The sequence below is a fragment of the Chroicocephalus ridibundus genome, chromosome 11, assembly GCF_963924245.1.
Source record: "Chroicocephalus ridibundus chromosome 11, bChrRid1.1, whole genome shotgun sequence".
Taxonomy (NCBI): Eukaryota; Metazoa; Chordata; class Aves; order Charadriiformes; family Laridae; genus Chroicocephalus; species Chroicocephalus ridibundus.
This window is the reverse complement of record NC_086294.1, coordinates 17,920,352-17,945,155: the sequence shown is the minus strand read 5'-3', so window position 1 is coordinate 17,945,155 and position 24,804 is coordinate 17,920,352. Positions and strand designations below refer to the sequence as shown.

The 24,804-nt window shown below is 42.5% G+C and overlaps 1 protein-coding gene across 2 annotated transcripts; it reads left to right on the top strand.

The window, feature by feature from the left end:
- Nucleotides 1-1,617: 1,617 nt before the first annotated feature.
- TBC1D9B (TBC1 domain family member 9B) lies at nucleotides 1,618-24,639 on the top strand. Of its 2 annotated transcripts, XM_063348847.1 has the most exons (22): nucleotides 1,618-1,850; nucleotides 4,143-4,253; nucleotides 7,236-7,354; nucleotides 8,416-8,644; nucleotides 9,280-9,538; nucleotides 10,186-10,393; nucleotides 10,526-10,738; nucleotides 10,898-11,059; nucleotides 11,661-11,811; nucleotides 12,209-12,423; nucleotides 13,172-13,289; nucleotides 14,004-14,289; nucleotides 14,956-15,085; nucleotides 16,201-16,299; nucleotides 17,141-17,209; nucleotides 18,375-18,615; nucleotides 18,935-19,000; nucleotides 19,156-19,227; nucleotides 19,638-19,688; nucleotides 20,763-20,810; nucleotides 21,160-21,266; nucleotides 22,186-24,639. In XM_063348847.1, the coding sequence occupies exons 1-22, from the start codon at nucleotides 1,733-1,735 to the stop codon at nucleotides 22,876-22,878; spliced, it is 3,765 nt and encodes a 1,254-aa protein (XP_063204917.1). In that variant the 5' UTR covers nucleotides 1,618-1,732; the 3' UTR covers nucleotides 22,879-24,639. The 2 variants fall into 2 exon arrangements, with proteins under 2 accessions (XP_063204917.1, XP_063204918.1); XM_063348848.1 differs by lacking the exon at nucleotides 19,638-19,688 and having other exon boundaries at nucleotides 1,619-1,850.
- The last annotated feature ends 165 nt before the right edge of the window (nucleotides 24,640-24,804 follow it).

Below are 24,804 nucleotides of genomic sequence, written 5' to 3'. Positions count from 1 at the left end.
CATCCAGCCTTCGGAACCCGGCGTGCTGCTCCCAAGCACAGCCACAGCATCAGGTTGGAGGCAGAGCCTTAAAAGCTCAGCCAGCTAATAAATATTTACCTCACAGTAGTGTACAAAGGCTCCAGCTGGGATTAGGGTGCTGCACTAACACAGAAGATAGATCATCCCAGGGTTAAGGGATTTACAGCCTAAAGAAAACACGGCATTCCCGCCTTCCTGGGAGCTGGGCAATAAGCGCAGGGATAGTAGATGTCGATATTTTCTGCTGTAGTAACACTTTCAGAGTTTGTGGGGGGACTCTCTAATGGTTGTTAAAACAAGGATAGCGATTCACTAAATCACTGGGAAGCTGCTCCGCGGCCAAGAGCTGAGAAGGAACCGCATCTCCCGCTCTCCTTTGCTGCAAAGACTGCCCTTGGAGTTGATCACAAGCCCCACGTGGGATCCAGAGCTGCAAAACAAGCATGAAAATGGAGCTGGCTGCCAGGAGGGGGATGCCGGGACCCCCATCCCAGCGTGGGCTGGCTGACGCGGCCGAGATGCTGGTGGTACCCAGTGGGGCGTGTGCTTCATTGCAAAAAGGGGAAAGGAATTCCCGTCTGCCCAAAGGGGAGGGGAAAGCATCGCCAGCCTGGGCAGGAGAGCTGGACGTGTCCCCGGTGTGCCGGGGGCCGTACCCCCTGCAAAGCTGCGCTGGGAGCTCGCTGCCAGTAAATCATGGAATCATAAAATGGTTAGAGTTGGAAGGGACCTTAAAAATCATCTAGTTCCAACCGCCTGCCCTGGGCAGGGACACCTCCCACAAATTACTGCATGTAAAATGGGAGGGAGCATTTAAATAATCTGTGTTTCCGTGGGTCCCACAGGCTGGACAGGAAGATTTTTCATTTGCCTGGTGTAAAGAGAACACAAAGCACTGGGAATGGCTGGAGAACAACTTACTGCAGACTCTCTCCATCTTTGATAACGAGGAAGATATCACAAGAAGAAGATACATGCAAGCGACATGTTTCCCGGAACGACTTCCAGATCCTGGGAGAGAAATGGGGAGCTGGTGGTAAGAACTTTTTACCCTTGGGAGAGAGGGAGGGAGGGAGCGAGCGAGAGCTCTGTTGTAAAACAACTCTCTGCTCCCTTTTCAGACATACACACGTCCGAAATGTGTACAGTATTGTCAGCATCACGTTACAGACGTAACACTGGGCAAATGTATTGGGGGGGGGGGGAAGTTTATGAGCAGTAGATGTCAAGGAACAGCCTGCTTAGGATGCTCCTATTAAGTAAAACATAAAACCTTTAAAGCACATTACTCTTGTCAAATTGGAGCTGCCCTGGCAAGGGTCTTTTCAGTCTCTTCAGAGGGACTCTTCAGAGGCTGAGGGCTCAGCGAATGCCTCTGCAGCCCCCAGACACCCAGAGGCAGAGAGATGAACCCCAACTGCCCACCGAAGCGGTACAGGGAGGCGGCCCTGTCCGCCCTGCGCACCGCGGGGCTCGAACTCGTGACCTCGGCGCTGCAGAGCCGCGGCCCTCCCTCCCGCGCCACGGCGGTCCCATGGCACCGCCCCGCTGCCGTGAGGGGGCCGGGGCGCTAGGGGGCGCCGTCACCGCCGGGCGCCGCCGCCGCCGCGGCCCCGTGACCCGCCGGTGCGGCCCGGCCGCTCGCCCAGCGCCGCCTCCGCGCTCCGGCCGGGCCCGGCGCACCCCCGCCGAGCCGCTCCGAGCCGCCGCGATGTGGCTGGGGCCCGAGGAGGTGCTGCTGGCCGGCGCGCTGTGGGTCACGGAGCGGGCCAACCCCTTCTTCTTGCTCCAGCGCCGGCGGGGACACGGCAAAGGGGGCGGCCTCACGGGTGAGGCGCGGCGGGGCTGAGGGGAGACTCCGGCCGGGCCGCCTCAGGGCCGTGTCCGCCGGGCCCTGCCCTGCCCTGCCCGGCCCGGGTGGGGTGCTGAGGGTCCCGTCAGGGCGGGGCGGGCGCTGCCCCCCTCGGGACGGCGGCGGCGGCGGGGCCGGAGCTGGGGGGGGCCGGGGGGGCGGTGGCGGTGGCGGTCCGGCCTCCCCAGCCGTGCTGCTGCAGAGGGGGGGGGGCGAATAACGGCAAGGGGGGCGGTGGGGTGGTCTTCTTCCCTTGTCAGAAATGGCTTCTTTGTCGTACTCGTGTTGCCTTGAATTACTGAGGTGTTTTCTTTGTTGTTTTTTTTTTTTTTAATGTGTTTTTTCAAGGTTTAGAGGATGAGAGTAAGACGTAGTTTTTAATTAGTTAATATCTATGTAAATTGGGCTGGGGGTGAGGCGGTGTGGGTGCAGCCCGGTGAGAGCCGCCCCTGGGTGCGTGTGCCCGATGGCCGTGTTGGGTGACAGAACTGTGGCCAAGGCACGGTGTCAACAGCAACACAAAATCCCCTCGCTTTTAAAACACCCCATTTGTGTGCAAAACGCATACACAATTAGGTGATTTATATTAGTGAATTATTGACAACCAGTTTCACATGTTATCCCTGTTAACCAAATATGCTAACTACAGAAATGACGCAGCTGATAAACATACTTAGCATATTTCATCTTTTCACAACATTTTAAATTATTTGTATTACTGTGTTTTATATAACGTAACTTACTTGTGTAGTTTTGCAGGTAGGCATGAAATCATATACTGGAATTTCCCAGGTAAAAATGGGAGAAATGAATACCTGGTGCTGTTCTGGAAACATTTAAACTGATCTGTTCTTAAGTGGTTTTAGCTTTGAGCCAGTTTGCTTCTTGAGTGAGTTTAGCCCAGTGAGAGAGTCTTCTTCAGGGCTCCTACGTGTTAAAAGCCACGTGTCCTCCTTAAGGAGCTGTACAACTGCAAGTTGACATTTTAGAGTTAGAATGTAGGTATTCAGCCGAGCTGGAAATGTGTCGAAGTTGCTGTTGTACTGTAGTTCTTAACCATGTCGTGTTACCGGTCCATATGTCAATATTTGACATATTCAGTATTGTTATAGGAAGTATTCAAAATGACTTTTTAATCCATGTTCTGCCTAAAACTGTGCACAAGAAACCTGGAGCCAAACCGAGATCCCACTGTGCTGGATACATACGTATTTGTTTTAAGGATTACCAGATGAGCTTATTATGGATGGCGCTTCTCTTGAAGTGTGCTCAGTGGTATGTTCCTGATCTATTAGTTGCTTTTGGGTAGTCGAGAGAGATAAAGGGAGGAAGTAGTGTGTTTCGTGGTAATGAATAAGATATGGATGAGTTTGCTCAGACTCACCCAAACCATGGGGAGGAGAGCAGGGAATTGAGCCTGGGCCTCCTGAATAGCAAACCAGAGGGGCAATCGTGCTCCTTCTCCAAGTTCTAATGTTAGAAAACTGTTAAGAAAAAATGTTAGAAAATCATGAAGATGTTGCAAAATTAATTTGCGTTAAAGATGCTCATAGTACATTAACTAGAATAGCAGGGCAAAGTACCATCTTAGATATTTATCTAGTAAATAGACTTAATTGAAGAAAAAAATGGATTTGCTTTACAAAGTCTGGTGGCTTGTCAGCATTTATTCTGGAGGTGCCTGCTTTTTTATTTAACATCATATAAAAATAATTTAACTTCCGCGTTATCACATTTTGATTCTCTGCCTTCTTTGTTTAATCAAAGTACTTCTAGAAACATCACTGAAGCCTGTGAATACCAGTTTTTCTAGAGCTGTTTGATTCCGTCTTGAATGAGTTTTCCAACCTACTGTTTGCATAGGTGATGCTGAAAGACACAGCGTTGAAAACTCTTCTGTGTTTTAATTTAGTAGGCTTAAAAATCAGTATTAGCAACAGAAACCCCACAGAGGAAAATACATTTGACTTTTATTAGAAAACTCTCCTAGGAAGGCAGAGGATTATAATTAGGTTTAGTAGACATTTAATTGCCATCTAAACTTTATCCATTACCAGTGGGATTGGCTGTAGTTGGTTTATAGGTAATTTGCTTGCGGAGACTGGATGTACGCCTTCCATTTTCTCAACCGAGTGCCCTTGCTCTTCCATCACAGCGTACATGACAGGAACATCAGCATTTTTCTGTGATGTTGATCCTGTATTTTTGCTTAACCCAATTCTTCATTTTACTGTTAAATTGTTTTAATTTCTCTCTCCTTGCCTTCTAGGTCTTCTTGTGGGAACATTAGACGTGGTTTTGGATTCCAGTGCCAGAGTTGCCCCGTACCGTATTCTGCACCAGACTCAGGACTCTCAAGTGTATTGGGCAGTGGCGTGTGGTATGTATTGGTGTGGCTCTTGTCAGAGCCTGGATTTGTGTTACTGTATTGTCTGTTTGGTTCTGATGATCAGTTATCCCGCATAGGAGTATTCTGTGACTGCTCAGGAAACTTTCTAGAGCTTCTGGTGCGGTAGTGGAAGATGCCAGAAATCATAAAACTTCTCAGTGTTGCTTAAACTTAATTTAGGAACGTAAGGCTCTGCAAAAGCTTCTGTTTCTGCAGATGTTACAAATTTTCCTTTGTCCAAAGTGTATCTGTTTGCATGGTCATAGTGCGGTTGTTCAGAGAATCAAACCGTGATGATAAGATTGCTGTCGGATGATGAGTGTTGTGCCAAAACCTGCTTACCAGGAACACAGTACAAGATGGGAACATGCAAGGTCGTTCAAGGTGCCACTCTTTGGGGAATCTCTTTACTGTCTTGATCCGGGTTATTTTTTTCTGCTATTTCTGACTTGTAATAGATGCATAGTTATACTATATTTGTAGAATATATCACAGTAATATTTTTTAAAACATAAGAGTCCTTCCCCTCTTTTACCTGAGAAGTCTGACTGCTGTAGTGGAATACCAAGGTACAGTGTTCTACTATCTGGTGATGAACTTTGATTGAGGCTTTAGGTCCTACTGGCAGCTAAAGAGAAAATACTCACATGTATTTGCTAGACCGACCTTGTTGTAATAAGAATCTTCACTTCTCTCTTTGTGGTTGAGATGTAAAATCTGAGCATGAAGTAATCATTTGCAAAGCCCACAGATGTTGATGTCTTGTTTTCCCTGCTTCCATCGTCTCCCCAGGCAACCAAAACAATATTCTTCCTTGCACAGCTACATAAATTCTGAGAAGAGAGGTTTAGAAACAGAACACAGAAACAGGCACAGAAACTCAGTTACCCTTTTGAGGAAGGAGGATGCAGAGAAGAACAATGACAGAAAAAAAAAATGTCAGGCCAGAAACTGCACAGAAAAAAAGAAGAATATTTACTGGTCCCATATGGTGCAAATCTGAAATTTTATAGTATGTTGACACGCAATGAATGTGTTATATTTGTACAACTTCAGGAGTGCTGTAGTTGATATCGTCTATATCTCAGTTACTTTTAAGTAACGCAGCATGATAGAGTGAGATGGGCTGTATAACCACCGAATGGAGTTTGATAAATGATTATACTGGAGTAAACATATTGTCTTCATCCAAAGTATTTTTTAATCAAAACTGGTTCTCATTTTAGCATCAAAGTAAAATACTGGTATTCACTTAAAGTTGTAAAATGTATACGACGCTCTCTATTTGAAAAATGCTCATATTTTATTTACAATTTATCATGTGTAAATACGTGGGCAGCATTCTGGTCATTCGTGTAGCCTCAGCCTTTCAGCACTTTGTTCTTACAGCTCTCTGTAGGAATTGCAGGATTTTACTCCTTCACGTATGTAATTCTAACGTTGTTCTTAGAAAGATGTCAGTTATTGAGGCCTGGCTTATTTTAGCAATTTGTCTGCTGTTGCTTGGTGAGAGATGCAGCTCATGAAACAAAACAGAACACAGACTTTATTCCCCTGCCATTGTTGCTGAACCTGTGGGGTTTTCCCACAACCAAATATCCTATAACTGATAACTCTGTGCCCTTAAAATAAACCATTTTGTGTTACTCAAAATCAGTAATTCTTTAAAAACATTGTCCGATGGCTAGGAGAGATGTCAAATAACCTTATACACAGAGGCAAAAGAAAAAATACTTGTTGTCTAATCCATTGGGCGGTACACACGAACTCAAATTCATAGCGCTGCAGTCCTTTGAGACAAGACAGCTTGCTTGCTTCTAGTTCTTGTTTTCAGGACCTGGAGTTATTTTTGCTTATGAAACCACAGATTAGCTGGTGTTGGATTTTGTGGTTAGGTATCCAGCTACAAATACGTGAAGACTGTTTCATTGCCAAAGCTCTCTCTTGAAAAAGAAAAGTCAGGTAGAGCAATAGCTTCAGGGAATTGCTTGTGTGGTCTGATGCTTTCTTCTGTTCCATCATTAATCACACGGAGGGGTCTAATGTACTCGCAGAGAAATCAAGTAGTGTGAGTCACACTGTTAACATGTTTAGATATCCCACTGTTTTTGTATGAAACTTCAGAAGATAAATTTACTGAAATTTGGCAAAGAGAAACTTACAAGTGTCTTTGATGTGCATTTAAACAAATTTCTTTCTGCAATTAAGGATGGTTCTTATCTTGTTTGGATTGCTGGTTTTATTTCTTCTGCATTTTTTTCTGTCTACAAGAGTATATAGTGATAGCTGTTGATAGAGAAGATGAAATCTAGTAAACACAAATCTTTGAAATAATTAATGGCAACTAACTAAGGCAACTTTATCTAGAAAAATTCTTTGCATTGGTTACACAGCTTATCCTTTATGAACTCTTGTGGACTGTGTGGTTAAAGACAACTAACTGATACGAGTTTTACTGAGATGTTTTTATTTAAGAAAGCAAAGAACTTTCTGACACGTGACTATTTTGGTTGCTTTTTGTTTTGAAATTGTATGCTCTTTGCCGACCATTGCCCATGGAAAATGGAACCTCTTTCAAGGTGTAAAGACTTCAGTTGTTCTGAAATTTCAAGGTTCTCTGAAAGTCCCATTATTTTTATTCTAGAATACCAGGAATTAAAAGAGTGCTTCTTGTCTGGAATATAAGAGTGCGTTTTGTCTGTGGTAAAAAGCTGTGTTTGGTGTGTGCTGGCAAATAGGATGATCTCTTGGTAGCGTGCTGATTATCCTTGGTGGCAGTGGAGGCGTTTCATTAGAAACATAATGGTGGTGTACATAAAATATCCTTGATGTGTATACAATTGGTGTGTTTGATTTGTCCTGATCACTGTTGGGTAATTATTAGTTTTCTGCTGTAAAGTTGGAGGAAAAAAAGGCCTTATTCTAATTTCTTTTTTCTTTGCTCTTCCCATCATCTTTTACTCCTTCACTTAGGATCATCTCGTAAAGAGATCACAAAGCACTGGGAATGGCTGGAGAACAACTTACTGCAGACTCTCTCCATCTTTGATAATGAAGAAGATATCACCACCTTTGTCAAGGGCAAGATACATGTAAGCAACGTGTTTCCCTGGAGGTCTTCCAGATCCTGAGAAGGAATGGGAAGGTGTCGTTGAGAATTTTTTTACCCTTGGGAGGGAAGGAGCAAGAGCTCCGTTGTAAAACTTCCTTCTGCTCCCTTTTCAGACATACACACGTCCTGAAATGTATACAGTATTGTCAGCATCACATTACAGCCATAACACTGGGCAAACGTATTTGGGGAGGAAAAAATTTATAAGCAGTAGATGTCAAGGAACAGCCTGCTTAGGATGCTTCTACTAAGTAAAATTTAATACCCCTTTAAAATCCTTGTAAATTATACTTTTGATTCAGAGAGAATGTTAGATGAGGGTTCATCTAGCAACAAATATGGGAGAGAGAATTCTAGTTTGTAAGCAATGTACTTGCCCTGCCACGGTGGTCTAGAAGCCATCTCATCTGGGAAGTAAAACTTCCGATGACTTCTGAGTCAGGTGTCTCTGCTTGTTGTGCAGTTAAAACACTTCAGATTCCCAGCCCACAAATTCTCCAGAGCAGAACTTATAAACACAGTTTTTTTATCGCACAGCAAGAATTTGAGTCTTTTCCAGTACTCGAGTCAGATTCTTTGTATCTTCTCTGTGTGTGTGCGTGTGTGTTTCTGAGAGAGATTGTGGTCATTTGTTTTTCCTTCTGGCCAGTCAAGATCTGACAGACTGCAGAATTCTGCCCTTCCTGGCAGCTGATCTTCTTCCTGTTGAAGAAGCAAGTTTGCAAGGGAAAACAGACTTCAGTTCTCCTACAGGGTCTTCAAACTGTTACCAGGCCAGCCGTGAGAAACTCAGTCACATGTTAAACATGAATGTTTGCTGCATGTGTTCAGGAGTAGATCCCAGATCATGGACTCCCCGATTATCTGAACGCTCTTTCTACATGTCTTTACTGTTTCTCTAACGTGACAGGAGAAATGATAACTGCTGTGTCATATTTCTTCTTTCTGTCTTCCGGATTGCTGCTGTGACCTTTTGCTATATGTCTGTCAGCAGGCATGTTCCCTTCCATTTCTTCTCTCTCTCCTTCCATGTCCTTTTAGGGAATTATTGCTGAAGAGAACAAGAATGAGCAGCCCCAGAGTGAAGAGGATCCAGGTAAATTCAAAGAGGCTGAGCTGAAGATGCGGAAGCAGTTTGGGATGCCCGAGGTGGAGAAGTTGGTCAATTACTATTCCTGCAGCTATTGGAAGGGGCGTGTGCCCAGGCAGGGTTGGCTGTACCTCACCGTCAATCACCTCTGTTTCTACTCCTTCCTGCTGGGCAAAGAGGGTGAGTTATAAGCCAGTTAGTTGCTTTTCTGCCATTTACCATGGTCTTGATGCAATTGATCTTTTGTGTGAATTTTTTTTAAGATGACAGGGTTTTTGCTTTTAGGAGTCCTTTGAGCTCTAGCTCAATGCACAGATCTGTCCTTGCACTCATTGGCACTTCAGTGATGTTTAAACTGAGTGCCTGAGTCATTTTTCAAAACATTTCTCAAGTGGTACAAGTACACCTGAAGTTTTACTTTAACTGGATTAGGGAATCAAGCAATGTTTTTACTTTGGTCAGTTTTATTTTGAACCACCGCCAGGACCCAGTATTTACACAGCTTGAACTCCTCAGTCGAAAGCTAATTTGCTGGAAAGAAAGAATGAAAACTTGAGTAATTGTAGTTGAAAGCACTTACTGGATGGGAGATGGTCCTTTTTGGAACTGCATTATTTGTAATCTAGTTAATCCCAAAGATTATTTCCAAGTATTTTTGAAGAACCCAGTAAAGTATGAAGAAAAGAATTGTCCATGTGTAAAAGGGAAAAATGCTGCTACACTGAGAGCTTACTTGCTGCTTGAGCTTCATTTCTGATTGTTTGGGTTTTTTGCCTGGAATTGTGATAGTAGTTTTTTTGAACTTTTTTTCACAGTTACACTGGTGATCCAGTGGGTGGATGTAACCCAGCTAGAAAAAAATGCTACACTGCTGTTCCCTGAGTGCATTAAAGTAAGCACAAGGGACAATGAACTTTATTTTTCCATGTTTCTCAACATCAACGAGACATTCAAGCTGATGGAGCAGTTGGCTAATATTGCTATGCGGCAGCTATTGGATAATGAGAGCTTCCTACAGGACAAGTCCCTCCCAAAGCCCAGGAAGCCTCTTAAGAACATCTCTGCATTAAAAAGGTATATGTTTCCAGCAGTGAGAAGAGAGGTCAGATAACAGGGGATTGTAGTAATAAATCTGCATTACTGTGTAGCTCCCAGGTGCCACTGGGGTTTTCTCATGCTAGGGGCTGCGTCACTTATTGTAGTCATTAGCCCTCTGCCTGTTCTTTTTTTTTTTTTTTCCCGTCCCAAATTCACACGTGCAGAATTCACACACACCCTCATGTCTAGGCACTGTCAGAAAGAATTTTCAACTAGAAACTGTTGAAAATCCTGTTCAAAAAAAAAAATGTGAAAGAAGAAAATTACATTAGCCCCTTTGTTGGAAATTGAATATTTATAAAAAGTAATATACATTTGTATTTTAATAAATCCTCCCACTGGGGACTGTTCTCTGCAGTTTCAGAATCTAATGTAACATTTAAGTTTCGCAGATGCACTAGTATATTTTATCTTGTATTGCAGGACATACCTTTTCAGTGAAGCATGTCTGAAGGCTGAAAGAGAAGTCAGATAAGGGGTGGCATCTCAGTTAGAGAAATGAATACTAAGAATACACAGCACAATCTGAAGGTTGTGATTGGAACGAACACTTAACGCTAGTGTTTCAGTGGGTTTTTCAAGTGAGAAAAAATGTCTGGGAACTACTCTTTACTTTTCCCCAGAGACCTGGATGCTCGAGCCAAAAATGAGTGCTACCGTGCCACTTTCCGGTTGCCCAAGGATGAATGCCTGGATGGACATACAGACTGTACCTTGTGGACACCATTCAACAAGATGCATATTCCTGGCCAGATGTTTGTTTCCAACAATTACATCTGTTTTGCCAGCAAGGCAGAGGAGGCCTGTCATCTCATCATTCCTCTCAGGGAGGTAGGGACTTCTCAGATGAATATTAAGACTACAGGCCTTTCCTGTCTTTTGTGTGCTTCTGGCTTTTGTGCAGTGCTTTATAGATAATGGAAAATCTGCTAGGTCCAAATGCCCCTTATCTTTGTCTTCTAGGTGACAATAGTTGAGAAAGCAGATAGTTCCAGTGTCTTGCCCAGCCCTCTGTCCATCAGCACTAAAAGTAAAATGACTTTCTTCTTTGCCAATCTGAAAGACCGAGATTTCTTGGTACAGAGAATCTCTGACTTCTTGCAGAGAACGCCGTCCAAGAAACCATGCAGCAGCGACAGGGAATGGAAGTGGAATTTGGCTGATCCTGGTTGCGAGGTACTAAGGGAATAGCTGTGAGGAGCGTTTGTCAACTTTCCAGAGTCATGCTCCTTACAGTGTGTTGTGTTTGTTACCAGCAAATGATGTCTCTTTGTTAGACAGTTAGCAGAGGACAGAGGCTGCCTGACCTCAGATGCTTTATCTTCTGTTGTTCAGGAGGTTCCAGAGTTGCCTTCCAGCAGCCCGCTTGCAGTTAGCCCCACGTCTGCTCTCAGCAATCGACCTGTCAGCTTCTGTGCCGGGGAGGTGCCAACAGCCTCCCAGGGACTACTCAAACTCTTCAGAAGAAATTCCGAGGAGCTCTTGGGACCCAAAGGGGTGAATAATATTTTAACTCCAAACAATTAACTCTAAATTGTTTGCAGTAGGCAGTAGATTTCCTGTACGCTCTAAGACTGAAAATGCATTTTATCCCTGGTCAGTCCTGCAGTATCACTGCTGTGTTAGTCACAATGATAGTGCTGCATAGATGTAGCCTGACTGTCAGCTTGCTTTATCAGTACTGAGATACCCGAGATACTCGACTGGAGGCTGAGTAATTAGTGTTTCTGTGCTTCTGGGATGTAAATTTGTGTCTGTGAAGAACTACTTTTCTTCAGATCAAAAAAGCAGAGAACTGGTATCTCTGCTTGCTAGTTAATTGTCTTAGACCATGGTTCTACTTGCATTTATGTAGGGATTTGCAAGGTGTAATGCCATTGCACAGCCCACGTTAGCGTCGTAAAGACTTAACTTTAAGCAAGGTCAGAACTGAATCAAAACAGTGTAGATTAGCACACACCCTTTTATTCAGCAGGAAGAAGAAAGGCTTTAAATGTCACAATGCATTTCTCTCATGAAGTATAGGCCTGAAATTACTTGTCCTACAAACATGAAAATGCATTAATCTCCTAAAACGGCCATATTTGTTCCTGTGAAGGCAAAGGAGAAGATGAAGGAAGAGTCTTGGAACATTCATTTCTTTGAATATGGGCGAGGGATGTGTATGTATCGCACTGCCAAGACTAGGGAGCTCGTGCAAAAGGGAATCCCAGAGAACCTTCGTGGAGAGCTGTGGCTCCTTTTCTCAGGTAGGAGGTTGTGCTGGAAACTTTGACAGCTAGCAGGAATAAGTTTTCTGCACATGTCAAAGGAAAAGCTCATTTCAGAATAAATTAGTCACAAGTTAACTCCACCTGAATGATACTTCATGGTGTTTTTGCCAAAAATGCAGTGATCGCATTCCTGAGATTACTTTCTTTATGAGCCTAGTAGCACTTTGGCCTCCTTTGTCTGTATTTCAGTGTTGGGACTGAAATTAGACTCTAACATGATGATTTTGCAATGAATTTATTATTAAACTTTCATATCTATTTGTAGTTGATGAGTTCATGTAGCACTTCCTGGCTGCCTCTTTTTTGAAACTGTGGGCATAAAATCTGTATTCCAAAGCTCGAGAGGTGAAGCAGTATTTGTTTGTCGTTACAGGGGCTTGGAATGAGATGGTGACTCATCCTGGTTACTATGCAGATCTTGTGGAAAAGTCAATGGGAAAGTACAATCTTGCTACAGAGGAAATTGAGAGAGATCTGCACCGTTCTATGCCAGAACATCCTGCCTTCCAGAATGAGCTGGGAATTGCTGCCCTCCGCAGAGTCTTAACAGCTTATGCATTCAGAAATCCAACAATTGGGTACTGTCAGGTAAGCAAGAAGTCTTGCTAAGACTTGTTAGTCCTACACGGTGACCATGATTGACTTGGACTTTTTCTGCAGTTTTTTGTTCAGTTTCAGGCTTTTCCTTCATGCTGTCAGTGTGGTGGTATGAGAGTAGGAAAGAAGTGGTAATGTTGCAAGATCTCTTAAGTGTCCTTTGGATACAGCATTTAAATAGAATTTGCACATTTCTCTTAGGTGTAATGACAGTCTTTTACTAGTTTTCCTGCTAGAGCTTCCCCTAGTTCAGCAAAAACATGTGGTTTCGTTAAAAAGAGCAATTGAATCAAGTAAGAGATGATGCTCATGGGCAGTATATTGAAGACGAAGCCAGTTGCTGGTTTGCAAAACAACTCAGTGGAAAATTCACTTTCGTTTTGTGTATTGCTCTGGTATTAGAGGTTCTCATTATGTTCTCTCACGATCAAATTATTACAAAGCTTTTTATGAAAACTTTGAAAATTATACTTAGTCACATTGAATAACAAAAGTGCTTGACAAAAAGTAGTTATATTATTTGCTGCCTCACAAACAGAGGAACTGAAACAGGAAGGTAAATTGGCTCAAGGTCATCTACTGACTCAGATACCAGTAAAAGCTGGAAATAGATGGGACTCTTAGTGACAGTTTTGCTGTATTTACACTTTTTAAGTTTAGCTGGTCTGTAATGACAGCTTTCATGAACATCTTCATGTTTCTCTTGTATATCTGCATATTTAATTCCGCCGGCTCATAGGCCATGAACATTGTTACATCAGTACTGTTGCTATACTGCAATGAGGAAGAGGCTTTCTGGCTCCTGGTGGCTTTATGCGAGCGGATGTTGCCAGATTACTACAACACAAGAGTAGTGGGTGAGTCTTTGTCACATTCATGCTGGAGCCTGAATTTTCAGCTACAGTTGCACCAGCATCTCCCAGGAATATTTTGTTGTTCAGAATGAAGTAAATGTGATGTATTTTAAAGATGATGAAGCACAACCCTGTTCCCTTTAAAGTTGCAGGTGTGTGATGGAGACATAGGAAGAGACACTACAGGCTGCCAAGGTAGTAGTGCTACCTTGTAGTGACAAGGAAGATGAAGTCACTAAAAATTGGTAGCAGGAGGGACCGTTAGCAGTAAGGAGACATATCTAGAAGAAAATTATTGGGGTTTTTTTGCCCATCTGAATGATGTAATAGATCTTTGGAATAGGCTTCCAGGAAAGGTTAGTGAAAGCACCGCTTCATGGGCTTTTAAAGTTGATCTGTATGAAGAGTATAGTTTGATGTAAATACTATAATATCAGTAATCTTCCACCCCTCCTTTCAGGGAAAACGCATAGATCAATGAGAGATTCTGTTGATGCATGCTCTGCAATATAGGAATAGTCTCTATCTAAATATGCTGCTTTTCTTGAGAACAGGGAACAAATGTAAATAAATGCATTAATTTTAGTTTTGATGTTGAGAGGCTTACATGAAATCAGAGTGAATTCATGCTATTTTGTTTAATAATTTATTAGTTTGACTATGGTACCGCGATACCACCAATTTGAGTTCTACTGTTGTTTTTATTGGTTTTCCCAGGTGCATTGGTGGACCAAGGCATCTTTGAAGAACTTACACGAGAATATCTTCCACAGCTGTCAGAAAAGATGCAGGACCTGGGAGTGATTTCCACCATATCCCTTTCCTGGTTCCTCACTCTCTTTCTCAGTGTCATGCCCTTTGAGAGTGCTGTGGTCATTGTCGACTGTTTTTTCTACGAGGGAATCAAGTTTATCTTGCAGGTGTCATTGGCCATACTTGATGCCAACATGGAGAAGTTGTTACAGTGCTGTGATGAAGGTGAAGCCATGACTATTCTGGGCAGGTACCATTCATTGTTCTTACTTATAACTGAATAGTAACGGTACCCTTTTAGTCATCATCTCTTCTACCTAATTCCATTACATAGCAGGTCACAGATAACACTCTAGGACCCAACTTGTGCTCCAGAGAGGTTTGCTACTGCGTTTAGCAACAGCTGAATTAATTTTTGTCTCAAGTACAGAGAAATCCCATATTTCTGAAATTGTTTGCTTTGCAGCATAATGCACTCCTCCTCCTCAGTTTGAATTTTAACTATGAAGGGTTGTTTATCTGAAATTCACAGAAGAATTCTGATTTGCTATTAAGAATAGACCCTGGCAGGAATCACCTTCTAGAAACACAAAACTTTATCAGCCAGATATCTCCCAAGTCTGGTAAATGTAAGATGTTCTTGTTTGAAATGTGAATCTCTTCTGTGTGCAGCAAGATCTTCAGCTTACTACTAGAAGCCCATTTTAAAAAGAGCAGATACCCCAAAAGTAGGTTTTAAATCAACTTTACCTCAGGTACATTGAGGGTAGCATTGCAGGTTAGCTGGGAAAAATTAAATTTTCCTACATGTTTAGATTAATGATACTAGCAGTTGGGAATTGTATGTTTAGGATATTACTTCTTTTCCTGGACACTAATCCTGGAGTCTTGCATCTGTTCTGTTTTTTCCCAACAGATATTTGGACAATGTAGTTAACAGACAGAGCGTCTCTCCCCCTATTCCCCACTTGCACGCCTTATTGACGAGTGGAGATGACCCGCCACTTGAAATCGACATCTTTGAACTCATCAAAACATCCTATGAGGTAAGGCTCTGGCTTAGTTTTTGCCCAAGAGGTTTTTCCTCTACTAACGTCCAGTTTTATACTTTGTGCAGCCAGAATTCTAACAGTGTTCATAGCTTGAGGTGCTCAAGGAGTGCAGGCCTAAGCCATTAATCCTCCTCTTTGGTATGAATAGAGCCTAACGCTATTGGCTATTGTGGATTACAAAGGCTCCCCCCGACTCTAATGGAGACTAAAACAAAGACCGCAAATAAGTAAAAATTACAGACCAGAGATTTCTTCCTACTTTGCCAAAAAAGTCCCCATTCTGACTTGTATGTGATGACTGTCAGTGATAGGGAGTTGGGGAAGAAAATTCAGGGTAAAAATTGTGAGGTATGCTGCAGAAACATGGAAGTATCTCAGTCCATGGACACAGGAATCCTATTCTGGGATCCATGTTATAGTAATAGGAAAATGACTCAAGAACGGTGCCAGTGCTTTTGAAATACCTCTACGCGGGTGGAGGTGTACCTCATTATTCATACTGAGAACAAACTCATAAGAAATTTGTTTCTGAATGATGGAGAGAACGCAGGCAAGAGAGCCGGTGTTTGACGGTTCTGTGCTACACTGTGGTAAATGTGGATTCATTTCCCTTTTTAAGGGAAATGTTCTTCATCCTGTCTTCTTCCAGCTGCTTACGGTCAGGCAGATATCATTTTGCTGGGTATTTTGTTTGTTTCTTCAAATCTGCCGTCTCTGTTCTCGGTTTCTTTTATAAAAGAGTCTCGCCAAATTCATCTTACTTGTCTGACCTAGTCAGGAGAAAAGCCTGTTAACTTTGGTGTTTGTAGCTGAATCTCATATGGGTCCTATTAAAAAACAGGGCTGGAAGGAATGACAACCTGTCTGTTCTCTTACGTCTGCCACAGTACAGGATCTGTCAGTCCTGACAGATGCTTTTTCAGCTGTTCTTTAGAAACCTCTGATGTTGGATTTCTCATGAATTCTGGACGACTTCTTTTTCAGGACAGGGCTGAATGGGCAATAGACCTCAAGTTTTTTCTCATCTTTTTGCTGCTGGTAAAGGGCTTCTAGGGTTTTTTTTCTTTCTTTAGAGATGATGTTGACCTGGTCTGCTTCCTTTCTTGTAGAAATTTAGCAGTTTGAAGGCAGATGACATTGAACAAATGCGTTTTAAACAAAGGCTGAAAGTGATCCAGTCTCTGGAGGATACAGCCAAGAAGAGTGTGGTATGTGACTCCCAGATTGAATGAGCTACCAAATGGCATATTAATGGAAAGTGTTTTGCTGTGAGCATCTGGAAGGTTTGCGCTGTAGCAGACACAGTTTTAAGTGACTTAAAGAATTGCGGTTCATGTGAAAAATGGATTTACTGACCGGAATAACGGATTTTCAGTTTTCTTCTTCACATGGTTCTAGTTAATCTAATAAAATGGATTGAAGTGCTAGGGCATGATTGAATGAGATACGTGGCATGGAGAGAGATAAAAACCACTTGTAGGCCTTGTAGCAGTCTCCACTGCCTAGTGCTGTCTGTTCTACTGCTTGCCTGGAATCTTTGAGAAAAGCTAGCTAGCAGATCATTATTTTCCTGTCATTTAGAGAGTATGCTAGCGCATTAGGGAATTCTACAGAAGGGTTCATGGCCAAAGGGAAGTATCCATATCTATTGCAATTATCTCCTGTGTCATAGGTGGAGAACCTCATCTACATGTTTCTTCCACTGTTGTTTTTCAATGCATCTGAGTCAAACATCTGAAGATAAAAACAAGAGGGAGGGTCAACACAGTCTGCACGGTCAGATCTGCACAAACAGGAAATAAGTGCAGCAATTTTTTCTAGCTGCTCAAAATGTCAGCAGGTTCTGCTTGACCAGAAACTTGTCTTCCTGACCTGTAATCCATAGCAATGGGAAGTATTAGAATGGTTGTGTTTTCCTTCCCATCCCGTGTCATATCTCCTTGCACTTGTTTTCTTTTCTTCTGTGTTTAACAGATTTTTTCAGTGAGTCTTATTTGATTATTCTAGCTTTGGAATTAATTATTCACTCTCTTTTCTCCCTAACTATAGGTCCGAGCTGTGTCTAGTGACATTGGTTTCTCTATTGAAGAACTAGAAGAGCTGTATGTAGTGTTCAAGGTAAGAAGCTAGAGCGAGGAAGAATATGTTCTGACACTGAGAGAACAAATATCCAAATAAGTTGAAAGGGAAGCAATGACTTTGCTTTGATTCTTAATCCAACCTATCAGAAACAGATGTGGCATTTTGTTATACATGGTTATAGGTGGTGCCAGTGAGACTGGCCCTGTTACTATCCTATTGATTTTATTTTTTTTTCAAAGATGGCCAAAACATGTTCACAGTATCTGAATGATATTTATTCAGAAAGAGATTGTGGAATCAATGGACAGGAATGTCATATAGCACTTAGAACAGGGAGCTGGGATTGACTGTACTTCAGTTTTTCTTCTCAAGTTTGCCATTGATATGCTCTGTAATTACGACAAAATTACTTAAGTGCTTTGCCTCCGTTTGTCAATGTGTGTGTTTTGAAGAGTGATATTACCCAACTGCATTTACCAAGTGCAGTAAGAACAGAGGCAACAATTCCAGCTGTTTAAACTACTTTGTTAGAGAAAAAGAAAAACAGATTCCAGATCATTTCCTCATGACTGAATTGACCTCTTTGTCACACTGTGATGAAATTACTAAAGCTAGACAATTTTCCTTCCCAGAAATTACCTAATAATAAGGTCCCAGTTTGTATCAGACATTTTTGTTGTTAGCCCCTTAGTCAACAGTTTCACTACTTGCGTTGTTTCATTTAATTTTATTTCTGACACCCATGGTTATAAAGTTCTTTATATGTAGTACCTCAGTCTTCTGTACTGAGAAATATTGACAATCAGTTTTGCAAATCAATATTGACAATCAGTTTTGCAAACTGAGTGCAAACTCGGTTGCACTGTGCTGCAGACTACAAAAGAGAGGCTTAGTTCTAAAACCTGCATGTTCCCTTTGCAGTAAAGCCTGAGTGTCATTTTATTCAAATCTGAAATCATGTTTTTTGTATTTTTCATTTAAAATTGTTCTTTGTGCTTTTTGTGAAATCCCTGTCTCTTCCTTCATTTCATACTGTTTTGTAGTGAAGTAACGCTAGGAATAACGGGGGAGATAAACAGTGTGTCCTGAAATGTCTCTTCTCTGCTTGCTCAATGCTACCCTTGAGCGATAACAAAGTCTCCATTCCCGTGGGTTGTTGTAGAGTACTATAAGCTGACCTATTAATCTTTTCCCTCCAAAGGCAAAGTATCTGATGAGCTGTTACTGGGGAAACAATCGTGCTGCAGCTGCCCGCCGAGATCAGAGTTTACCTTACCTGGAGCAGTATCGCATCGACATGGAGCAGTTCAAAGAGCTGTTCATCAGTTTGACCCCCTGGTCCTGTGGCGCACATACGCCTGTGCTGGCAGGGCGTTTGTTCCGGCTTCTGGATGAGAACAGGGATTCTCTCATTAACTTCAAGGAGTTTGTGACAGGGATGAGTAAGTGGTGTTTTTGGAAATGATGGAATATTGCAAAAAATGTTTCTGTCCTTTTCAAATCGGAGAACTAAAAGGAGATAGCGATGTTTGCAATATCACAAGGGGCCTTTTTGCTGCTACAAAGTCTCCCGTTTTGGGAAACGAGGTAGCAAACCAACAAGGTACAGCTTTGCTGTAGATTTCTTTACTGTTTCTGCACAGGGCTTTGTGCAGTTAGCGTTTTCTCATTGCATGTGAACTCATACTGTTTTGAGCCTGTGAGCAGGTGATTCTTTATCCTAATTGCTGTTTTCTAACTGTTTGGGTTTTTTTTCTTCAGGTGGAATGTACCATGGTGACCTCACTGAAAAACTCAAAGTACTTTACAAACTGCATCTGCCTCCTGGTGAGTGATTGCTTTCATATATTGCTACTATTGAGTATGGTCTGTTCTAACATGCAATTGAAAAAGGGATGCCTCATGAATTTCACTAATGAAGTGAGTGATACTGCTGTTCAGTTAGCTCAGAGAGCTTAACATTTCCTTTTCTGTAAATATAGCTCTGAATCCAGAGGAGGCAGAGTCTGCTTTGGAGGCCACGAGTTATTTCACAGAGGATGTTACAACAGAAGGTAATACAACACTGCTGCCTTTAACCTCTCAGCTTAGGCGGGAGTTCCAGCACAAACACATGTGCTGTGAATAGTGATTTTTTTGCAAGGCATGGTCTCGTGGTGACAGTATGTTAAGATTGCCAGTGTGTTTGAGTTCACTGTCTTTGCTGCATGGTGGGGAAAGAAGTCCAGAGCTTAAACTGCTCAGCGCCCATTTCATGCAGGACCCCTCTGAAGCACAGTTACAGACTGCTGAGGAGGAGCGGTGTGCTTTTACCAGCCCCTGTCTCCCACCATGATTTAGGTTTTTCATGCAAGTCTCATTGTCTCTCTTCTTGTTTTTGTTTCCTTCTCTGTGTCTATGTCTGGCCTTTTCTTCTGTTTAATCTGGGATATTGTCCCCTCAACCCCTTTTTCTGCTGCTCAAGTATCTCCTTTTGTCTCAGAGCTGGATTTCTGCCTGCACTGTGAGTCTCAAGGTCAGTCCATGGATTATGTGCATGCATTGAGCATGGCTGTAATGCTGATATCATCTGCCAGCACCAGTGTGCGGTTTTAAATACCCTCAAGTTGTTGCTGCTCCTCCTCTCTCATAGCACTTTATTCATAGTGGGAGTGTCACAGGTAGTTAGGTATCTTTTGGTATAGTCTACCTACTGAGTTTCAACCTTGGTCAAAATAGGTTTTGTCTAGCTTCTTGCAGCGGAGTTTATCTCACCCTAGAAGCTGGCAGGGGAAAATATGGTTAGAGTAGAGGGTGGGGGGTACTAGGCTTGCTGGCCTGGGTAGATGATACCTGTGCCTCCTCCATAGCCTTCTAATTTAAGGAATAAGGATGCATGCCATTGAATGGTAAATCTGCTAGTAGGCTAATTTACTGTATTTCTTAAACGATAATTTTAGAGATTGTCAAATAGGAGGTCAAAGTATGTCATTTATGCTAAATGTTTACCAGAACATAATAATGCTCCAAAAAAAAAACCGCGAGTAGGTAGTTGTGCTGTTTGGTGCTAGATGGCTGACTTAACAGTCTGAGTTGAGCCAAGATTCCTTATAAAATGTAGCGACAATATAGGGAACCAGAAGGGAAGTTCATGAAGTCAGATTCTGCAAATTACTCCTGAAGTGTCAGTTCAGTCAGTGAATAATGGTGAGTGTAGATATTAGTCACGTAAGTGCTCAGTGGTGGTTTGGTTTTTTTCCATTCATTTTCTTGCCTTGGATAACTGACTTCTTTGTCTTTAAGCCGTCGCATTGCTTAGCTGTCTTTCATATCTGTGTTTCGCCCTTTCTTTTAAGAGTTCCACTCTCTACCTCGGCTCTTCAATCCACTTCTTCAGTGTGGCTTTTTATCCAGTTCATCCCATTAGCCTCTTGCTTCCATCCTGTTCTGTTCACTCCTCCAAACATGATGTGGGAGTGTGAGATCTAACTTCTATTAAATATCTTCTTGTATGATTTTAATTTGTATATGAGTTGTCTTACGTTCTTCCTGTGTTGTATTGCTGAAAATCAGCTATTAATCATTCTTTTATAATTCCATATATTTTTAGAAACCCAAGAAGATAAAGGAAGGAGAAATGAGAACGGTCCAGAAAAAGGTAATTTTGTCACAAGTAAAGTGGGATGCAAGCCAGGAAATTCTCTTATGCCTTACTGCTCTGACTCTTTTACATACCAAGATCATAACATTTTTAAGTCATGTTTGGTAAGTTGTCAACTCATAGTTTTCATTTATGAGCAGTCAAGCCAATGCAGCAGTGTTAAAATTCTTGTTCTAGTGAGCTGGATCAGATAAACCAGCAGAAAACAATGCAGCTTTCCTGGTAGATATTTTCCTGAACTGTCAATACAACGTGCTTCCAGCACGATTTTTGCTGGCACAGCATTCACTTTTTAAGTCTGAAACCATTAACCACCTGACAATAGCGGCTTGGTCTTGCGTTACAGAGGAGAAAGGTACCAGTCCACAGGACTACAGATACTACCTAAGAATGTGGGCCAAGGAAAAAGAGGCCAAGAAAGAAACCATTAAAGATCTCCCCAAAATGAGCCAGGTAAGAAGCGAATGTGAAGGTTTCCAGTTAGATGACTGACAGCTCAGTGGGGAATTTGGCAGTACGCGCAGCCATTTTGCCGCATACTGAGTCCGTGCCTGTGGGTTGCCCTGCTGTTCTGGTCTGGTGAGCTTTGGAAGCCTCTAATTCCACATGTTTGTGCTGAATTCCTCAGTGGATGTGGACAAACTACTTTGTGTCCACCAATCAAATATATTTGATTCTCTCTGCCTCCCAGGCCAATTTTTCCGATAAAAACTGCGATCTATGTTTTCCCTCCAGAGCAGTATGTTTCAAATGTGCCACCAGTCATACAAGCTTGTTTGGCCTTTTTGGTTTTGCATTGCCTCAAGTTACAGCTGGAGAGTGAAGTATGTGGTTACAGGAAAGAGAGTCTGATGACTGGTGTGATCTTTTCTGTCTCTAATGTCCTTGATGCGTGCTGCTTAAACCAGTTCAGAAATGCTTAAAAGCTGACCACAAAAGAGTAACAGGACAGAAGTAAAACTTTAGGTTTTCTCAGATGTGAATATGTGAGTACTTTGTTCATCTGTCAGCAAAAACCCTACCACTATTAAATTGCTAGCCGTGTCTGAATTTAACCCCTACAGCAGAGAGAGAAGAGTTTTTTCCTGCACTGGGCTGTTCTGAATCACTACAATAAGTTGCCACTTATTTGGTGGGGAGGCAGATAAACAAGGAGTCAGTCAAGATGGTGCATGTTGCTTCATCTCGAGGAGTGTGTGGATGACACTTAGTCATATGGTTCTGTTTTAGGCAGTCCTGCAAGGGGCAGGGAGTTGGACTCGGTGATCCTTATGGGTCCCTTCCAACTTGAGATATTCTGTGATTCTGTCATCTGCCACTGTCGACTTTTTTCAGCCTGAAGTATGATTTTTTTGGTCTTTGTCGTTTAAAGGAACAATTCATAGAGTTGTGCAAGACCCTTTACAACATGTTTAGCGAGGACCCGGTGGAGCAAGAGCTGTACCATGCAATTGCCACTGTAGCCAGTCTCCTTCTGCGAATTGGGGAGGTTGGGAAAAAATTCTCCAACAGGCCCATGAGGAAGTCTGAGGACTGCAAAGGAAACAACACCCAAGATCCTGTGAGTGAAGAGGAGTCACCAACATCTGAACAGAGTCAGAATTCAGCAGTGGAGCAGCAACCCCAAGCTGACCATGAGGACAAAACCTGCGGAGATGCTCAGCCTGAAAAAACACAGCAGGAGAACCAAACTCTAGGAGAGGGGTCAGGGGAAGGACAAGGCTCTCCTTTACAGCTGCTATCAGATGATGAAACCAAAGATGATATGTCCATGTCTTCCTACTCCATGGTCAGCACAGGCTCCCTGCAGTGTGAAGACATTGCAGATGACACGGTCCTGGTTGGTTGCGAAGGCAGTAGCTCAGCTGCCAGGTATGGCAGTACCATTGATACTGACTGGTCTATCTCCTTTGAGCAGATCTTAGCGTCCATGCTGACGGAAACAGCCCTTGTAAACTACTTTGAGAAAAAAGTCAACATTCTGCAAAAGATCAAAGATCAGAAGAAGGTAGAGAGGCAGTTCAGTTCATCCAGCGACTATGAACTTTCCTCCGTGTCAGGGTGAACTCAAGAAAGCAGGAATTGTCTTTGGGAGATAAAACAGGGAGATAATGCGGCAGATGGCAGGATGGTTTGGTATTTTGTGTTTGGGGTATTTTTGTGTTTAATCAGAGACCAGTAACTACACAATTACAATAGATTCCAATCGATAAGGGGCTTCTGACAGTGACTGTTTTGTGTAGGTGCTGCTTTGGCTACTCTGGCTGACAGAATTAGATTTACATTCTCAAGAGCCATTAGAACCTAATAGCCCCTGACATATAGAATTACCACCATAAATTATGCATGTCTGCCTTTTGCTGTCTTTTATTTTAATGAAGTTTTATTTCAGACAGTAACTGCTCCTTGCCTGCCCTTGTTTGCTGTAGGTTCCTGGGTAACTTGCACAGCAGATGCAGCCTGGCTTGAAACCACGTTCTGCCAGTCCGAGAGCTAATGCAGTGTAGTCAAGTGCTATAGGACTCTGACCTATAAATAGTCTTGTGAGTTCTTCAGTGCTGTTCTGTGACTCAGCAGCTATAACGCAATCGCGCCCCACTGCTCCCAGCACCCTAAGGTCTAAACACAGACATTTCTCAGATTCGCAGGTTTCTTTCAGATGTGATTTGGCATTTCCATAGTGTTATGACCACCTTTTTTTTTCTCCTTCAGCATTCAGGAGTTTTCAGACAACCTGGTTTTCTAGCATTTGTTTTTCTAATCCTTTGAAAGCCATTGTTTTTCTTTGGTCTGGGAAGCCACGAGCTCCTTGACTTCAGTGCAGAGGTAGTATTAAGTCAATCAGTGGGCTCATGACCGTTACAATGAGGGAATGTGCTCCTAAATTAGAACTCGGTGAATCAGCCTCAGTGTTACAGGACAGTGGCACACTGGTCTGCTGGACTCTCCCTGTTGGTACATAAAATATTCATTGTTTCGTGCTGATTCTCTGTTCTCACTAGCTAGCGATGGGTCCAATTTTCAGGAAGACCCCTAAGAACCCTCGATCAGTCAGCCCCCGCCAACGCTTGGGGCGGGAAGTTGTGCAGGAGTGTTGTGCCACCTGCAGCTACCCAGTGTGTCCTTTTGGAACATCTTTTGTACAAAGAGTCTAGCCATGGATGTGCTCTTAGAAACTACTGCACATCAAAGGGCATTGATACCTAAAGAGGGAGAACACAAAGCAGTGTGGCCCTCTGCCACCAGCCCGTTACAGGAAACCTCAAATACTAGATCTCTTTCCAGTTAGAGATGAAATAACTGGGAGACTGAGTGACTGCTCTTTTAAATCAATGAAAACCAGAAGAAACTAAGAGTTAGCCTTCTGGTAGTAGGGCCTGCGCTCCGAGGAAGGAAAATTAATGCTGTTCCTACAGATAAATTCATCTCAGTACACAGGCATCTCCGGAGCGAGAGATGCTGCTGCTCGGTGAGAGCAGACCCTGCACTGAAGGCAAAGGTTTGCAACAGCTTTTGGCTGGAATTGGGATTATAAAGGGTGGGAAGGACACATTGGGTTGGATGTTCCCATTTAACACTAATTGGTGTGCTACTCAGTGTTAATTCCTCCTTGTGACATTCTCTGTATGTATTCACAGCTGGTACATATTTCTTATTTCTCTGCCTCCTCTGTCCTGTATCATTGGAGAGCAGCCATTAGTAAAACTGCTTTTACTAATTATTCAGTAATTTATTGTAATTTTTTTAAAGTACAAATAATACATGTGATTTTACACTGTCTGTCTGTCTTATCTGTCATGTACTCAATAAATGAACCAGAATCGTATAGGCTACCTTGACTGCCTTTTTCTTATGGAATATTGCTTGTTCTTTGTCCATGGCAGTTACCTGCAAGAGCAAATGTGGTGTGACTGGAGTCTGACTTTTTTTTTCTTTCCCTTTTTTTTTCTTTCCCTTTTTTTTTCTTTCCCTTTTTTTTTCTTTCCCTTTT